The sequence below is a fragment of the Rhinoraja longicauda genome, chromosome 3 (assembly GCF_053455715.1).
Source record: "Rhinoraja longicauda isolate Sanriku21f chromosome 3, sRhiLon1.1, whole genome shotgun sequence".
NCBI classification, from domain to species: domain Eukaryota; kingdom Metazoa; phylum Chordata; class Chondrichthyes; order Rajiformes; family Arhynchobatidae; genus Rhinoraja; species Rhinoraja longicauda.
The window spans coordinates 39,957,670-39,973,308 of record NC_135955.1 but is presented as its reverse complement, the minus strand read 5'-3'; the positions used below and the strand labels follow the sequence as shown (position 1 = coordinate 39,973,308).

General features: G+C 41.9%; 1 protein-coding gene across 1 annotated transcript in view; it reads right to left on the bottom strand.

Annotated features, from left to right (window-relative positions):
- The window catches only part of fbxo10 (F-box protein 10), a 58,629-nt gene that overhangs the window by 15,638 nt on the left and 27,352 nt on the right, over positions 1-15,639 (bottom strand). The window contains exons 4-9 of the mRNA XM_078395994.1: positions 15,335-15,484; positions 14,098-14,234; positions 12,532-12,602; positions 9,703-9,855; positions 6,276-6,551; positions 3,396-3,706 (exon numbers count right to left, since the gene is read on the bottom strand). Of these exons, the coding sequence (XP_078252120.1) occupies positions 3,396-3,706; positions 6,276-6,551; positions 9,703-9,855; positions 12,532-12,602; positions 14,098-14,234; positions 15,335-15,484 (1,098 nt within the window). The remainder of the gene's footprint in view (positions 1-3,395; positions 3,707-6,275; positions 6,552-9,702; positions 9,856-12,531; positions 12,603-14,097; positions 14,235-15,334; positions 15,485-15,639) is intronic.

Below are 15,639 nucleotides of genomic sequence, written 5' to 3'. Positions count from 1 at the left end.
GAGAGGGAATGCAAGGGTTACTTGAAATTATAGAAAAATCAATTTTCATACCGGCTCCAATTTATTCTGTACCTTTTCATACCTCTATTTTCCCTCTCCCCTGACAGTCTGAAGAAGGGTCTTGGAATGTCACATATTCCTTTTCTCCAGAGATGCCGCCTGACCCCTTGCGTTACTGCAGCATTTTGTGTCTTTCTTCAGTATAAACCAGCAACTGAAGTTCTTTCCTACACAAGTTATTCAGCAGGTCAGGCAGTATCTGTAAAGGCAGGGGGATTCAGTGATTCAGGATAGAAAGTGGAGATAATCAGCACAAAGAGATGAGGAAGAGGAATACAGAAGCTGGTGAAACCAGACGAGGAGGGCAGATGGAACCAGGTAGAGGGAGGACAGACTGAAAGTAGTCAGAGCTGAAAGGTGATATGTGGAGACAACAAGGGGTTGTAGTTCCTGGAATCTTATAAGTAAGGAAGGTGACATGGAACCAGATAAGGGCAATAGAACGAGAGTCAGAAGGGATATACAACATGGTGCTCTATGTTGAGGCAGTCTATAATCAGGGTTGGTGAATCTTTCCACTTCAGCCTCCACAAAAATAGACAGTGCAGTGTTCCTCTCACACGCTTGCATTTCATGATGGGATGATTAGATTCCTCATTTTACTAGCAGCACCTAGTAACATCCAGTCAGGTTCTGACCATCAGTTTGTTCCAGAACTTGAAAGTTCATTAACTAGGCTGACACAATGCAGCTCTGAGATTTGCTTCCTGACAGAGGTGTCACCTTTAAAATGCAATGTTAAACATTGTCTGCCACTTCAAGTAAATGAAAAGGATTTGGTGGCACTGTTGGAAACAAATGAGTTCTCCCAGAACATTCTGGCCAATGTTTAATAATTATTACTAAAAGCTGATCCCATGGTCATGCTGCTAGTGAAAATTGGGTTCCTCATTTGGATAAGGCAAAGGAGAAACCCAAGATTCTGTAACTATATATTAAGAGCAAGAGGGCAATTATGGAAAGAACAGCATATATTAACATCAATGTGGTCATCTACATGTGGATCCACAGTAGAGGGGAAGGCCTTAAATGAATACTTCGTGTATGTATTTACCATGGAGAAGGTCATGGAAGCTAGGGAATTCAGGGAAGAGAATAGTGATGCCTTGAAACACATCCACATTGGAAAAATATGCTGGCAGCCATAAAGCGCATACAAGATGAATAGAACCTCAGGATCTGATCAAGTGTATCCTCGAACATTGTGCTAACACAGGGAAGAAATTTCTGGGGACACAAGAAACTGCAGATGCTGAAATCTTGACCAAAACACAAAGTGTTGGAAGAACTCAGCAGTTAGCAGCATCTGTGGGAGGAATGGACAGATGACGTTTTGGGTTGGAACCATTTTTCAGACTGATTGGGGTAGGGGGAGGTCAAAGCCTGGCGAGTGATAGTGGATACAGTTGAGGGGGGTTTGATTGGCAGATGGGTGGAGTATGTGACAGACTAGAGGTGACAAGGAGACAAAGGGATGACGGACAAAGAGAAGAGGAGGAGCAAGATGCAAAGCCAGAGGTATGAATTTGGGTGGATGGAGATGTGGGAAGGAGCTAAAAGGGAAATTGGGGACCCGAGGATGGGAGAAAAACGTACGGAGGAGAAAGGAGCAGGGTGACTGGGGGTGTTGGGAGCATTTATTTTTCCCTCAAATCCCTCTGGTCCTTTCCCCATCTTCGTATACTCATCTCCCATTTCCAAGTTTCCCATTTCCCTTTTATCCCCCCCTCTTTCCCTTTCTCTGGTCCCCCTCCATCTGTCCCTTTACATTTCACTCCTCTCCTTATCTGATACTTCTTTTGCCTCTAGGCTTTGTTACTTACTCCACCCATCTACCAACCAAACCCCCTCACCTACATCTACCGATCATTTGGTAGGCTTTGTCCCACCCTCACCTTTCTCTTAAGCTTTCTCACTGCACTCCAATCAGTCCAAACATGATTTCAGACCTGAAACGCCGCCTGTCCATTCGCTCCACAGATGCTGTCTGACCTACTCAGTTCCTCCAACATCTTATTTTTCTCTCAAGATTTGCTGGGCCTTGTAGAGATGCTTGTTTCATCATTTGCTATAGTTGAGGTACTTGAAGATTGAAGAGAGACAAATCTGTTCCTTTTTTTGTGAAGAAGGATTGGAAGAATAAGCCAGGGAACTACAGGCGAGTCAGCCTAACATCAATGTTAGGAAAGTTACTAGTGGGAATTCTGAGAGACTGGATCTACCTGCCTTTGGAAAGGCAACAATTAATTAGGGTTCGTTAAACTGGAAAAGGTGCAGAAAAGATACACAAAGGTGTAATCTAGGACTGGAGGGTACGAGTTAGAAAGAGAGATCTAGATAAGCTGGGGCATTTTGCCTGGAGTGCGGGAGGTTAAGGGGTGATCTTGTGGAGTTATATAAAATGATGTGAGATATAGATAATGTGAATGGTCACAGTCTTTTCCCCATTGTAGGCGGAGAGTATTAAACAAGGCCATAGGTTTAAGATGAGATGGGAAAGATTTAAAGGTGACCTGTGGGTACATGTGGGTCTTCTCCAGGTGCTCTGATTTCCTCCCACATTCCAAAGATGTGCAGGCTTGTAGGTTAATTGGCTTCTGTAAATTCCCCCTGGTGTGTAGGATGTGTAAATGGGATGACATAGAGCTAGTGTATGGGTGATCATTGGTGGGACTTGGTGGGCTGAAGAGCCTGTTTCCACGCTGTATCTCCAAATGAAACCTTTCCCACATAGAGGGACAACGTTGAGTGTCTCACTGCTATTTTTAAACTGATTTTTATGTAGAGACCAGCAGCTGATGTGAAAAAGAAGTGTGGCAGAAATGTGAAATGAGCTGCCAAAGTGGTAGGGGTAGGTATAACATTTAAGACATTTGGAAAGCACAGAATAGGAATAACTTAGAGGGATCTGGGCCAAACCCAGGCAAATGGGACTAGTTCAGGTAAGCAATTTATTTGGCATTGACTATTTGGATCAAGGGACCTGTTTCTAGATAATATAAGTCTGCATTTCAGAAGTAATTTATGCACCAAAATTTCAAGTATGAGCCAAAATTTTATGTTTGAGTTATGGCATTGTGCAAAATTGATATACTGCAGTCAAAAAAGTTGTGGCTCTTCAAACACAAACATACAATGCAACCAAAGTAAAAAAGCATTAAAAAACAAAAAGATATTCTTGATAACATTGAAGACCAAAAATTACATCTGTACGTATAATATACAATCCATAGAAATGTAATTTCATATGTGCAGCTGGAAATTTTAGAACAGAAAATAATGATTGTGCCCTAATGTAGCAATAAAGATAGTTTGAAGTACAATGGAGCACTCACCTTCATATCTGCATTCTCGAGTAGCTGTAACCCATAGCCATGGTTTCCCAGAATGTCATTCTCCAATACAGATCCTTCTCCCTTTGAGGTGACACCATGGCTGTTGTTGTCATAGATACCATTGCCCCGAAGTTCAACTTTACATCCTGCTTCTACAAGAACTCCACCTACACTGTTGCAGGTGATGCTGTTGTTTGTGATGTGGGTGAATTTACTGCTCTGATAAACTGCAATCCCATTGTCGTGGTTGGCATGGACTACATTGGCTGTAATGTTGAGTGTCTCACTGCTCTTTATGTAGAGACCAGCAGCTGATGTGAAAAAAAGGACAAGAGTCCGCATGTAGAACTGTGTTATATACAAAAAAGAGCAAACACTGAAAATACACAACAGGTTTGCAGCATTTGTAGTTTTTTTCTTTATGAAGCTATATTAGTTACAAGAACAGACTGAAACAGCAAAGAATAACTATAAACACAAGACACTGGAAATGTTGAAACCTTGACCAAAGAACAAAGTACTTAAGGAACTCAGCAGGTCAGAAAATTTGTGGAAGGAAATGAACACACAACCTTTCAGGTCTGGAACCTTCTTCAGATTGATGGTGTAGGTGGAAAAAAAAACCTGGAAAAGCCTGGCAAGTGATAGGTGGATACAGGTGAGCCAGGGGGAGAAGGGGTGGGCCAATGTGTGATGGTGACTACAGCTGGAGGTGAAATGGAAACAAAATGGAGTCAGATAGGAAAAGGGGAGAAGTGAAATATAAATCCAGAGGGACAGATATGGGTGGAAAGGGTCAGAGGAAAAGAATAACTGGACATGCAACTGGTAATTTGTGGGTGTGCCATTTCCAAACGAATTGTTCAAGAAGGCCCACCACTATATTAAAGTGGCAACTGGGGCTTGCTGTTACATTTGGAGTAATCACAAAGGACCAGGAGTATGGTATTAAGACATTTGAGCCCAATCTGTTATTTGGTTAGCCTCAATTCCATTTACTTGCCCTTATATAAATCACTTGCCATCCTCAATCAACAACATTTTACCAATTTCTATAAATTCAATATTTATAGCTCATTGGTAAATTAGTCTGGATTGCTATTTCATTTTTCATTAGAATGACCTGATAATAAAACAAAAGCCCAAAGAACATACTTTTGTTACAAATTAATGGTTGGAGATGTTATTATTCCACAGCAATAAAAAGTGAAATTAATCACGACCTTTGATGTGGGCTACTCACAAACAGTGGCTCAGACAACAATCCATGTCCATAAACACATTATTGAATATGAAGATAGACATAAAAAGTTGGAGTAACTCAGCGGGTCAGGCAGCATCTATGGTGAAAAGGAATAGGTGATGCTGTCCACTACCTGCCTCACCCAAGGATAACTGGATGTTGGACAGCAATCCTTGGCAACTGCTCTGCACCACAACAAAAATGGAAATTAAACCGTAATCCTTTAAATTTCACGTGTGCAATTTTCCATTGCTAACTTGAACACATTTCCTACACTGGGCAATATTCACAAGTAATTAAGGAAGGGGGCAGATGTAGGAGCTTAGAATGCCGTGAGCTCATATCAAAATGAAAATATTGGGGGAAACCAGAACCAGGGGCCACAGTCTAAGAATAAAGGGGAGGCCATTTAAAACTGAGGCGAGAAGAAACGTTTTCACCCAGAGAGTTGTGAATTTGTGGAATTCTCTGCCACAGAAGGCAGTGGAGGCCAATTCACTGGATGAATTTAAAAGGGAGTTGAATAGAGCTCTAGGGGCTAGTGGAATCAAGGGATATGGGGAGAAGGCAGGCACAGGTTACTGATTGTGGATGATCAGCCATGATCACAATGAATGGCGGTGCTGGCTCGAAGGGCCTAATGGTCTCCTCCTGCACATATTTTCTATGTTTCTATGTAAAATAATGGAAACAAAAATTGAGAAAATAAAATAGGTGACTGAGGCAATAAACTCTTTTACACCAAGGGCAGAATTATCCACCACCATTCTGAGGACCATGAGCAGATGATCTTGATTCAGAACTGATTTTTATGAATGGATGAAAATTATTTGGCGTATATTATACAAATTGGTATCCTGGCCCATGCGATGTCATCTTCAAATAAACAATGAGCAAAATGTGTCAATTTTTATCATTACAAAGACATCTCTTCAAATAAAAGGCAAAAAAACATTGAGCTGAGGTTTAATTCTGTATGAGATTGTGCACAAAATTACATAGTTAGAATTTAGGAACATGAGCAGGTTATTTAGGCTAATATCCATGTCCATATTCATGCTGCTGTCAAGCTTTCTCCAACCTAATTTCAAATATCTTTGCATTCCCATCTCTCGTACTCTGTATTTATTTATCCTACTCTTAAAGCCATCTAATGCATTTTCCCTCAACTTTATATACTGAGGCTTTCCAGAGTCTAACACTGTTTCTTGTAATAAAACCATGCAAGCAACATATTTAGATATTTAGATTGTTCCTCTGTCCCTCCCGTCCCCTCCTCATTCCCAGATCTCCCTCTATCTTCCTGTCTCCACCTATATCCTTCCTTTGTCCCGCCCCCCTGACATCAGTCTGAAGAAGGGTCTCGACCCGAAACGTCACCCATTCCTTCTCTCCCGAGATGCTGCCTGACCTGCTGAGTTACTCCAGCATTTTGTGAATAAATACAAGCAAAATATTTGATGATTTCGAATTGTTATTTCGTTTAATTTACATGATATGTGCTCAATCAGCTAAAATGTGATACAATTTTAAAAATCAAACCATCCCACCTAATTCTATGATGTCCAATATTCAAACGTCAAAACCAGTTGATCATAGATCTCTCTAGGAACTATTTGCACAGGTCATCCACTTACCGCCATTGTGATTGATGTTGTTAAATTCAATGAGTGCGACAGTGATTGGCTTGTGTGATGTGTATCGCTCCTCATCACTGTCAAAGTCATTCTCCCAATTGACGATCTCCCATTCATCATTGAAATTCTCATTGCCTCCCTGGTTGTTGAGGTAGTCGTTGGTGTCATCTTTACGACAGAATACGGCCACTCCATAGATGTTGTTGCGGCTGATCTGGTTATTGGCAATATGAGGGAGACTAGAGGACATAACCCACACACCACAGCCTTTGTTACCTGTAGGGATGTACAAGAATTAAATTAAATTCTTATCAGGCAAAGAAAATACAGAATGACTTTGTTCAAAATGCTGTAAAATTTGGATTTTATGCCCACTTTTCTGTCTCCTCCAGGAATTCTTTTTTTCCTGTGTTTCATCTGGCAGTGAATAAGTTTGCAGAGACAGACCTGAATGGTGGCCGATTAGGAGAAGGGGAGATGCAACGAGACCTGGGTGTCGTGGTGCACCAGTCATTGAAAGTAGGCATGCAGGTGCAGCAGGCAGTGAAGAAAGCGAATGGTATGTTGGCATTCATAGCGAGGGGATTTGAGTATAGGAGCAGGGAGGTTCTGCTGCAGTTGTACAGGGCATTGGTGAGACAACGCCTGGAGTATTGCGTACAGTTTTGGTCTCCTAATCTGAGGAAATACATTCTTGCCATAGAGGGAGTACAGAGAAGGTTCACCAGATTGATTCCTGGGATGGCAGGACTTTCATATGAAGAAAGACTGGATAGACTCGGCTTGTACTCGCTGGAATTTAGAAGATTGAGGGGGGATCTTATAGAAACTTACAAAATTCTTAAGGGGTTGGACAGGCTAGATGCAGGAAGATTGTTCCCGATGTTGGGGAAGTCCAGAACAGGGGGTCACAGTTTAAGGATAAGGGGGAAGTCTTTTAGGACCGAGATGAGTAAGTTTTCTTTCACACAGAGTGGTGAATCTGTGGAATTCTCTGCCACAGAAGGTAGTTGAGGCCAGTTCATTGGCTATATTTAAGAGGGAGTTAGATGTGGCCCTTGTGGCTAAAGGGATCAAGGGGTATGGAGAGAAGGCAGGTACGGGATACTGAGTTGGATGATCAGCCATGATCATATTGAATGGCGGTGCAGGCTCGAAGGGCCGAATGGCCTACTCTTGCACCTATTTTCTATGTTTCTATGTAGACCTCACTTGCATCCGCACAAACCTTCCCAACTGCCCTTCTACTGCATCAGCTGCCTTGATACTAACAGGGGGTAAACACATGACGATTCTGGTAGCTGTCATGGAGTGGGGCGAAGGGATTTTAACCCTAACAATTTATTTTAAGTATACCAGCAACTTTACAGGACAACTGAAGTCTGACAGGATGACCGGACATTAAAGGAGACACAGAATTTTGATGACATTAATGATACTGAATCATACAGAGTGCGTATTAAAATTATGGACTAAAAGCATTGCCGTAATGGGTAGATTATTCTGCCACATTAATCTGCAGAATAAACAGATATGAACAAAAATCACGTTCAATGATTGCACTTGCTGATCAAACAGAATTTAGATATACTAGCTTAAACATGTTCAGGTTTAATCCACTATGATTCTCTGAACAAAATCTTTGCTGATCATTGAGATTGATTTCCAACTCTGATCTTGTCCTGGTGCAAAGAAGTTGGTAAGAGAATTGACTCAGAAACCAGGCGTTGCATTTGCGATGCAGGTATGGATTTTGAGCTGAACGCACTGGCTTGTTACATTAAATTGCTGGGATTAATTACATTTATTGAATTTCAGTACATAAAGCAGTGTAATGGCAGAAGATGATGTGATAAGATGGCAATTTCAATTTCACATTAAGTCAGTAAAGCAGCCCATTCATTTGTAAAGAGATTAAAAAACACAAGATTATCTTGAAACACAAGAAACTGCAGTCCTGAGCAAAAAATAATTTTTCTGGAGGAACTCAGCAGGATTTGGGTCTGAATAAGGACCCAACCCGAAACATCACCTGTCCATTCCCTCCACAGATGCTGCCTGACTGAGATTCTCCACTAGTTTATTTTTTGCTCTAGTTTATTTTATTTATTTTAGAGATGCAGGATGGAAACAGGCCCTTCGGCCCAACAAATCCACACTGACCATTGATCATCAGTTCGCACTAGGTTTGCGTTATGCGACTTTCTCATTCATTGACTGCACACCAGGGGCAGGTTTAGAGAAGCCAATTAACCGACAAACCCGCATTTCTGGGATGTGGGAGGAATCCAGAGCACCCAGAGGAAACCTATGCAGTCACAAGAGAAACATGCAAACTCCACACAGACAGCACCTGAGGTCAGGATCGAACCTAGGTCCCTGGTGCCGTGAAACAGCAGCTCCACCAGCTGCTGCATCAAGTTGTTCTTGAACTAGCTGTTGATGTTACCAAATAGGAGACAGGAAAGAAAATGCACTTTGCCCATCTCAGGGCAATAGCTGGAATATCCCCCATGTAACAAAATCTTACAACAACGAAGGTGCATGGTGGAGCAGCGGTAAAGTTGCTGCCTTACAGCGCTAGAGACCTGGGTTCAATCCTGACTACGGAGTTGTCTGTCTGTACGGAGTTTGTATGTTCTCCCCGTGACCTGCGTGGGTTTTCTCCGGGATCTCTGGTTTCCTCCCACACTCTAAAGACATACAGATTCGTAAGCTAATTGGCTTGGTAAAATTGCATTGTTAATGTTCAGGGATCGCTGGTCGGTGCACTCAGTAGGCTGATGGGCCTGTTTCTGTGCTGTATCTCTGAGCTAATCTAAAAGAAGGTATTTAACCTCCTTAGCTCTTTAGAAAATGCAGCACAGAAACAGGTCCTTCGGCCTACCATATCTGTGCTGAACAAAATGCCAAGATAAATTAATTTAATCTGATCTGCCTACACATGATCCATGCTCCTGTACTCCAAGCATATCCATGCAGTATGGAAGAAAAATTACTCTGGGAGAACACAATTACTTAGTGGGTCATGGGCTTGGTCTGTGAGTCAAACTTGATGGGCAATGTTACTTCCCTCTACATTGTAAGAATGTACAGATGGCTCTTGTAAGGAACATTGACACATAACCTATTTGAGCCAAGATGACTGTTTCTGAAAAGAGCTCTGCTTTGCATTCCGTAAACTTGGCTGGTAACCAAAGCTTGATCAGAGACAGAGATTGCAGGAGCAGCTTACAGAAAGTAGATAGAAGGGTTAGGGAAAGAACATCATAGCTTTGAGCCTTTGATATATCATTAATTAAACAGGACATCTCATTTCAATAAAATTTTAAAACTAACAATAAAACCAGTGTAAACCTAGTTTACGGTCAATTGTACAGGCTACAAAAAATTCATGAGATGAAATACAACCCTATACATTCCTTACCATAAATGTTGTTTCCTTCTATCAATCCTTTCCCTCGTTCACCCACGACAACGCCATCTGAATAACCATAGCAGATGAGATTGTTTCTCAGAATGGGATCTGCTCCTCGTCGTATATCTGCACCTCCCCAATGATTTTCACGTATAATATTTTCTAAAATTGAAGTGAAATACATAAAATTACAAGAACTATAAGACTGGTTGAAATAAATGATAAACCATTCTTCAGAAATCATTGTTTGGTAATGGACAATAAGCATTAACTATTTACATCCATCTCTAGCTGTAGGGATTGAGTCTCAGCATTAATTAGTATTGCATTAGCAAATTTAACTGCATATAAAAACAATTTAGGGATGGGATGATACTCAAGATGTATATCAAAATGCAAAGGACGAAACTGCAGTTGCTGGCAACACAGCAAAGATAGACACAAAGTGCTGGAGTAACACAGTGAGACAGGCAGCATCTCTGGAGAGAAGGAATGGGTGACATTTCGCATCGAGACCCTTCTTCAGTGTGAAGAAGAATCTCGACCCGAAACGTCACCCATTCCTTCTCTCCAGAGATGTTGCCAGTACTCCAGCACAGCTCCAGAGATGCTGCCTGTACTCCAGCACAGCTCCAGAGATGCTGCCTGTACTCCAGCACAGCTCCAGAGATGCTGCCTGTCCTCCAGCACAGCTCCAGAGATGCTGCCTGAACTCCAGCACAGCTCCAGAGATGCTGCCTGTACTCTAGCACAGCTCCAGTTACTCCAGCACTTTGTGTCTATCTTCGGAATACCATAATGTATACGGTTGGACTGCATCATTTAAACACCCAAGGTCACATGAGTAACTTTCTGTGGTTCCCAAACTTTCTCTGGTCTTTTCCTGGAGACTGTGACCACTGCGTGGACATGCTTCCATGAGGCCACGGGCATTCTCCCAGAATTCGCAAACTTGGCAGTTTTTAATTGTACACTTTAAAGATGATACCTTAATTTATATGAGTTTTTCAGTATCACTTTGCTCCTTGGATTCTAACTACTTGCATCCTACTAATTTTATGTGATCCATCACTAGTAGCTGAACTTTAAATTACCTTCACCCTAGACCTTGGAAGTCATTCCCAAATTCCCTTCTATCAGTAACCAAGCTTCTCGTTGAATACTACAACTGCATGTATGCCACTGCCATTCCTAACAGTACATTCCATTCACATGTGAAACATGTTTTTTCCTCACTTTTACCAATCATTGTCCTTCTATAACCCTCAACCCTTGACTTCTTCACCAATGGAAATAATTTCTCTCCATCTGCCATTAAAACATTTATGATTTTAAATACCCTTCTAAGATCCCTCACAACATTCTCTGTTACAAGCGTAAAAAACCAAAACCACTTTTAAGAATGGAAAGTATGGAGAGCTGGAAGAAGCCTGGGTAAGCAAACACAGTCCTAATGAATAGGGACTGCAGATGCTGGTTTACACTGAAGATAGACACAAAATGCTGGAGTAACTCAGAGGCAGCATCTCTGGATAGAAGGAATGAGTGACGTTTTGGGTCAAGACAGAAGGATATCGACCCGAAACGTCACTCATTCCTTCTCCAGAGATGCTGTCTGTCTCGCTGAGTTATTCCAGCATTGTGTGTCTATCTACAGCCCTAATGAAATTGGCTTCTGAAAAATGTCTAAACTTTAAATGAAAATAGCTTAAATGAGAATATATTTAATTTCAATATAGTACATTGATTTAGGAATGAATATCGAGTTGTAAGCCACGTTAATCTCTCAGTTTCATATAATGCCAGTAGTACCTGGTTCATTGCAGTAAAAATAGCAAAAGAACCATAATTTCAGGATGCATTATTTAAATATTTACATCTGGTTAAAATGCCCAGTATTTTTTAAGTTGTTTAGCTCCATCTATATACTAAAACTCTCGTTTGTTTGTTTGTTCCTGAACTACAGCCAAAACTGTACAAGATAACGCGACAATTTTAGGCCCACCTTACTCACCGTCGTCCCTTCGATGCTAATGGAAGAAGTTTAATTGAAATCAGTGTTATATTTTTAAAGTTATTCACATTTTAAAGTTTAAAAAACCGCACATGCGCAGTTGGGGCTCCGTTGATCTGGTACTTACGTAAGATGGCTGCCGCATCTGCGCTTGCGCAGAACAAACGCGTCTGCACCTGCGCAGTTGGGGCCCATTGAGCAAGGCTCGGCCGCCTGTCTCTTGGGGGCGGGAGAGCCAGGCCTGGTGCCGGGGGAAACAGCTGGAGCCTGGGCCTGGACGTGACCGGGTAATCACGAGTCTGATGTGGGCCAAGGGGAAAGTCGGCAGCAGCAGCAGCGGCAGTGAGGCCGGGTGGAGGTGGAGGCCGAGGCCTGGTGCTGAGCCTGCCCTCGGTCCCCCCTCCTCTCCCCGACGGCTCAGTGCCTTCCCCACGCCGCCGGGCCGGGAAGTGGGGGGGGGAAAGAGTCCAGCGGCATCGACCCGAGGGCTGTCAGTGGGAGAGGCGCCGCTGTCTACCCACCGCGCTGAACATCCCCACACCAGGACAGGAGGGGGGAGAGGGAGGGGGGGGTTGGGGGGGAGAGGGAGGAGGGGAGAGGGTGGAGGGGAGAGGGAGGAGGGGAGAGGGAGGAGGAGGGGAGGGAGGAGGCGGGGAGGGAGGAGGAGGGGAGAGGGAGGAGGAGGGGAGAGGGAGGAGGAGGGGAGAGGGAGGAGGAGGGGAGAGGGAGGAGGAGGGGAGAGGGAGGGGGAGGGAGGAGGAGAGGGTGCTGCACCAATGCAGGAGAGGTTTGGGCCCAACAGGTCCACTTGGTCTAGTACTGACCTAATATTTGGCCCCTTCCATTTTCATTCACTGCAACACCTGCAGCAAGTCCTTGATAGATGTGATTTCCACTGTAAAGAGAGACATGATCAACGCAGGATTAGGACGTTGCAGAGAGTTTGTGGATGTAGTCTAGCCCATCACACAGACCCCTCTCCACACCACTGAACACATCTACACTATATGCTGCCTTGGAAATGCAGCCAGCATAATCAAAGACTTGTCCCACCCTGGCCATTTCTTCTTCCAGCTCCTGTCAGCCAGAAGTTACAGAAGCTTGAAAGTGCTCACTGCCAGACGCAGGAATAGCTTATTTCTCTATTATTGGGCCTCTGAATGATCCTTCCATGAGCTAAGGTATTGTCCAATTCATCTCTACCTTATTACAGACACTGCACTTTGTCTTTGGAACTGGCGCGCTGTAATGCTGAGAACTATATTCTGCATTCTGTATCTTTCCCTTTGCTCTAACTATTGTACTTTAATTTAATTTGATTGTATTTATGTATAATATTAACTGATTTGATTGGAAAGCATGAAAAGCAAAGCTTTTCACTGTACCTTAGTACACGTGACAATACTACACACAAGTCAAAACCCAAGTGTTACTTTATTTGTTGGTGGAAATGAAAGAGGGAATTATTTTACCTTACCTGCACAATGACCACTGATATATCCCTGGATTCCAGCATTAGACCCTTCTACTCACTCCTTTAGATGTTTGTCCTTTGGTCTTTCTCCTAGACATTTACTCATGCATTTGAAAGACACTGAGCGAGTGACTGAGTGAAGAAATATGCTTCCATTTATAGATCCTTCCCAAAGTCAGAATGCCTCACAGACAATGAAGTACTTCATCCCCAACCCCAAGCGCTGGAAATATGGACTCAACAAATATATTATCTGCTTGAATTTCCAGAATACAGTCACTATCTTCTTCACATTACCTCTCCTGAGGGAGATTCCTTATGACTTAGAATTCAAGGTTATCATCAATATGGCAATTAGTAATGTGTTATTAGCTCAAGTAGTAATTAAATGTTAACTGTTGAAAATATTTTAAATACTCAGTATCTAGGTCAGAACTCAGCTTGGAAAATTCCACTGCATCTTTTCCAAAATACAGCAATGCTTTAAAACACATTTCAGCAAAATTCATTGGAATAGCTGACATCAAGACTTGCAGACTGTGCCACAGGTCTAAATGCACAATGTTTCTTTATTCTCACTGACACTTGAACAGTAGATGGAAAGAAAACAAGAACACATCCTGTGCAGATTACATTTAACTATTCATGATATATGGAAAACAGAGGTAATGCAACTTGCGATCTGTTGGTTCAGTAATTATTCACAAGGAAACATGGCTTTGCTTAAGTGTACACCAGGTCCTAAGCAACAAGATAATATTTGCAAATACCATAAAATTGCTTAAAAGACCAGATCAAACAAGTATCTGTAACACTTACTCAGATGTTACACAGACCAAGAAATCACACCAATGTCCAAGAGACAAGAATAAAAATAAAAGAAGCTGCATAAGAGATACTTTGTTGGAATACTTACCTTACCACTGGGTTTCCATTATATAAAATGTAGATCCCAGCCTCTTTATTTCCATAAATACGATTACTACGAATGATGCCTTTTCCATTCCCAAGCACGACAATCCCAGACCGATGACCACTATGTATCTGGTTGCACTGGACAGCAAATCAAAAAAGGGAGAAAACACCATGATTAGCGTTACTTGAAAAGCATCACTTCTATCTCATTGTGTTGTTTCTTCTAGAAATGCAGACTCCATTTTAGGCTTTGCAAAATATATCTGATGAGGGTAGACACAAAATGCTGGAGTAACTCAGCGGGACAGGGAGCATCTCTGGAGAGAAGGAATGGGTGACGTTTCGGGTCGAGACCCTTCTTCCTTCTCTCCAGAGATGCCGCCTGTCCCGCTGAGTTACTCTAGCATCTTGTGTCTACCTTTGATTTAAACCAGCATCTGCAGTTCTTTCCTACACATATATCTGATGAGGGTCTCCAATAACTTGATGATTAAATGTTCATGCATAATCATTGAAAGTCCTGCTGTCATTATGAGAATGGAGCACATTTCAGACATGTATCAGACAAACAATAATGGAACCATCAAAGGAGGCTCTGCCTCAAAAAGGCAGCCAGCTTCAAAGCCCCACAGCATCCTGGCCACATTAGCATTTCCCTTCTAACAACAGAAAGAAGGTATAGGAGTCTGAAAACATGACCACCAAGTTCACGATTAGGTTGTTCCCAACAACCATCAGGCTCTTGAACATGACACAATGCTAACCTTAACTTTGAACTATGGGCTGTCTTTGGTTGCACTAAGCTCTTCTGTTCTTTTGCACTAGTATTGGGATTATTAATTTACTGTTTTTTATAAATTATATATATTATCTATGTGTATTGTGTTTATAGGCCTGTAATACTGCTGCAAGAATTTCATAGTTCTGTTGTCAGTACATATGACCATTAAATACTCTTGACTCTTGAGAATGGATCTACCTGGACTGTATATTCGATATCCAAAGCAAGCAAATGTTTTTCACATTAGTTGTAAAAGGGTGCCTCAAGACCTTTAAGGTCTATAAGCCTTAATATCCAGGAATTCTTCCAAATATTCTTCAAAATTCAGTTATAGAATTGGATATGCCTGCAATCCAATGTCATCCAACTTTCTGTTTAAGATCAAACACTATTAAAATTGATTCAAGTAAAAAAAATGGTGGAACCAAACAGTCACGCAAAACAAAGCGTTTATTACCAATATCAAAGGGTTGGCCCCTTTTCGGATATCAATGCCAGCCTCTGAATTGGAATGGATATTGTTGTCTGCAATTAATCCTCCTGCCTCCAGTCGTAAAAAGATTCCTGATGCTTTGCATTGACTAATTTCATTCTTTATCATTATAATCTAAGGGTAAAAAGCAGGATTATTAGCTAACCACCGATCTGAACACATTTGACTAATTATACACACAAATTATAACTTTAACAAGCTATTCTGCACTCTGATTAATCTATTAAATTTATGAAAATGTAGCACAAATGGTCAAACTTGGCTATATA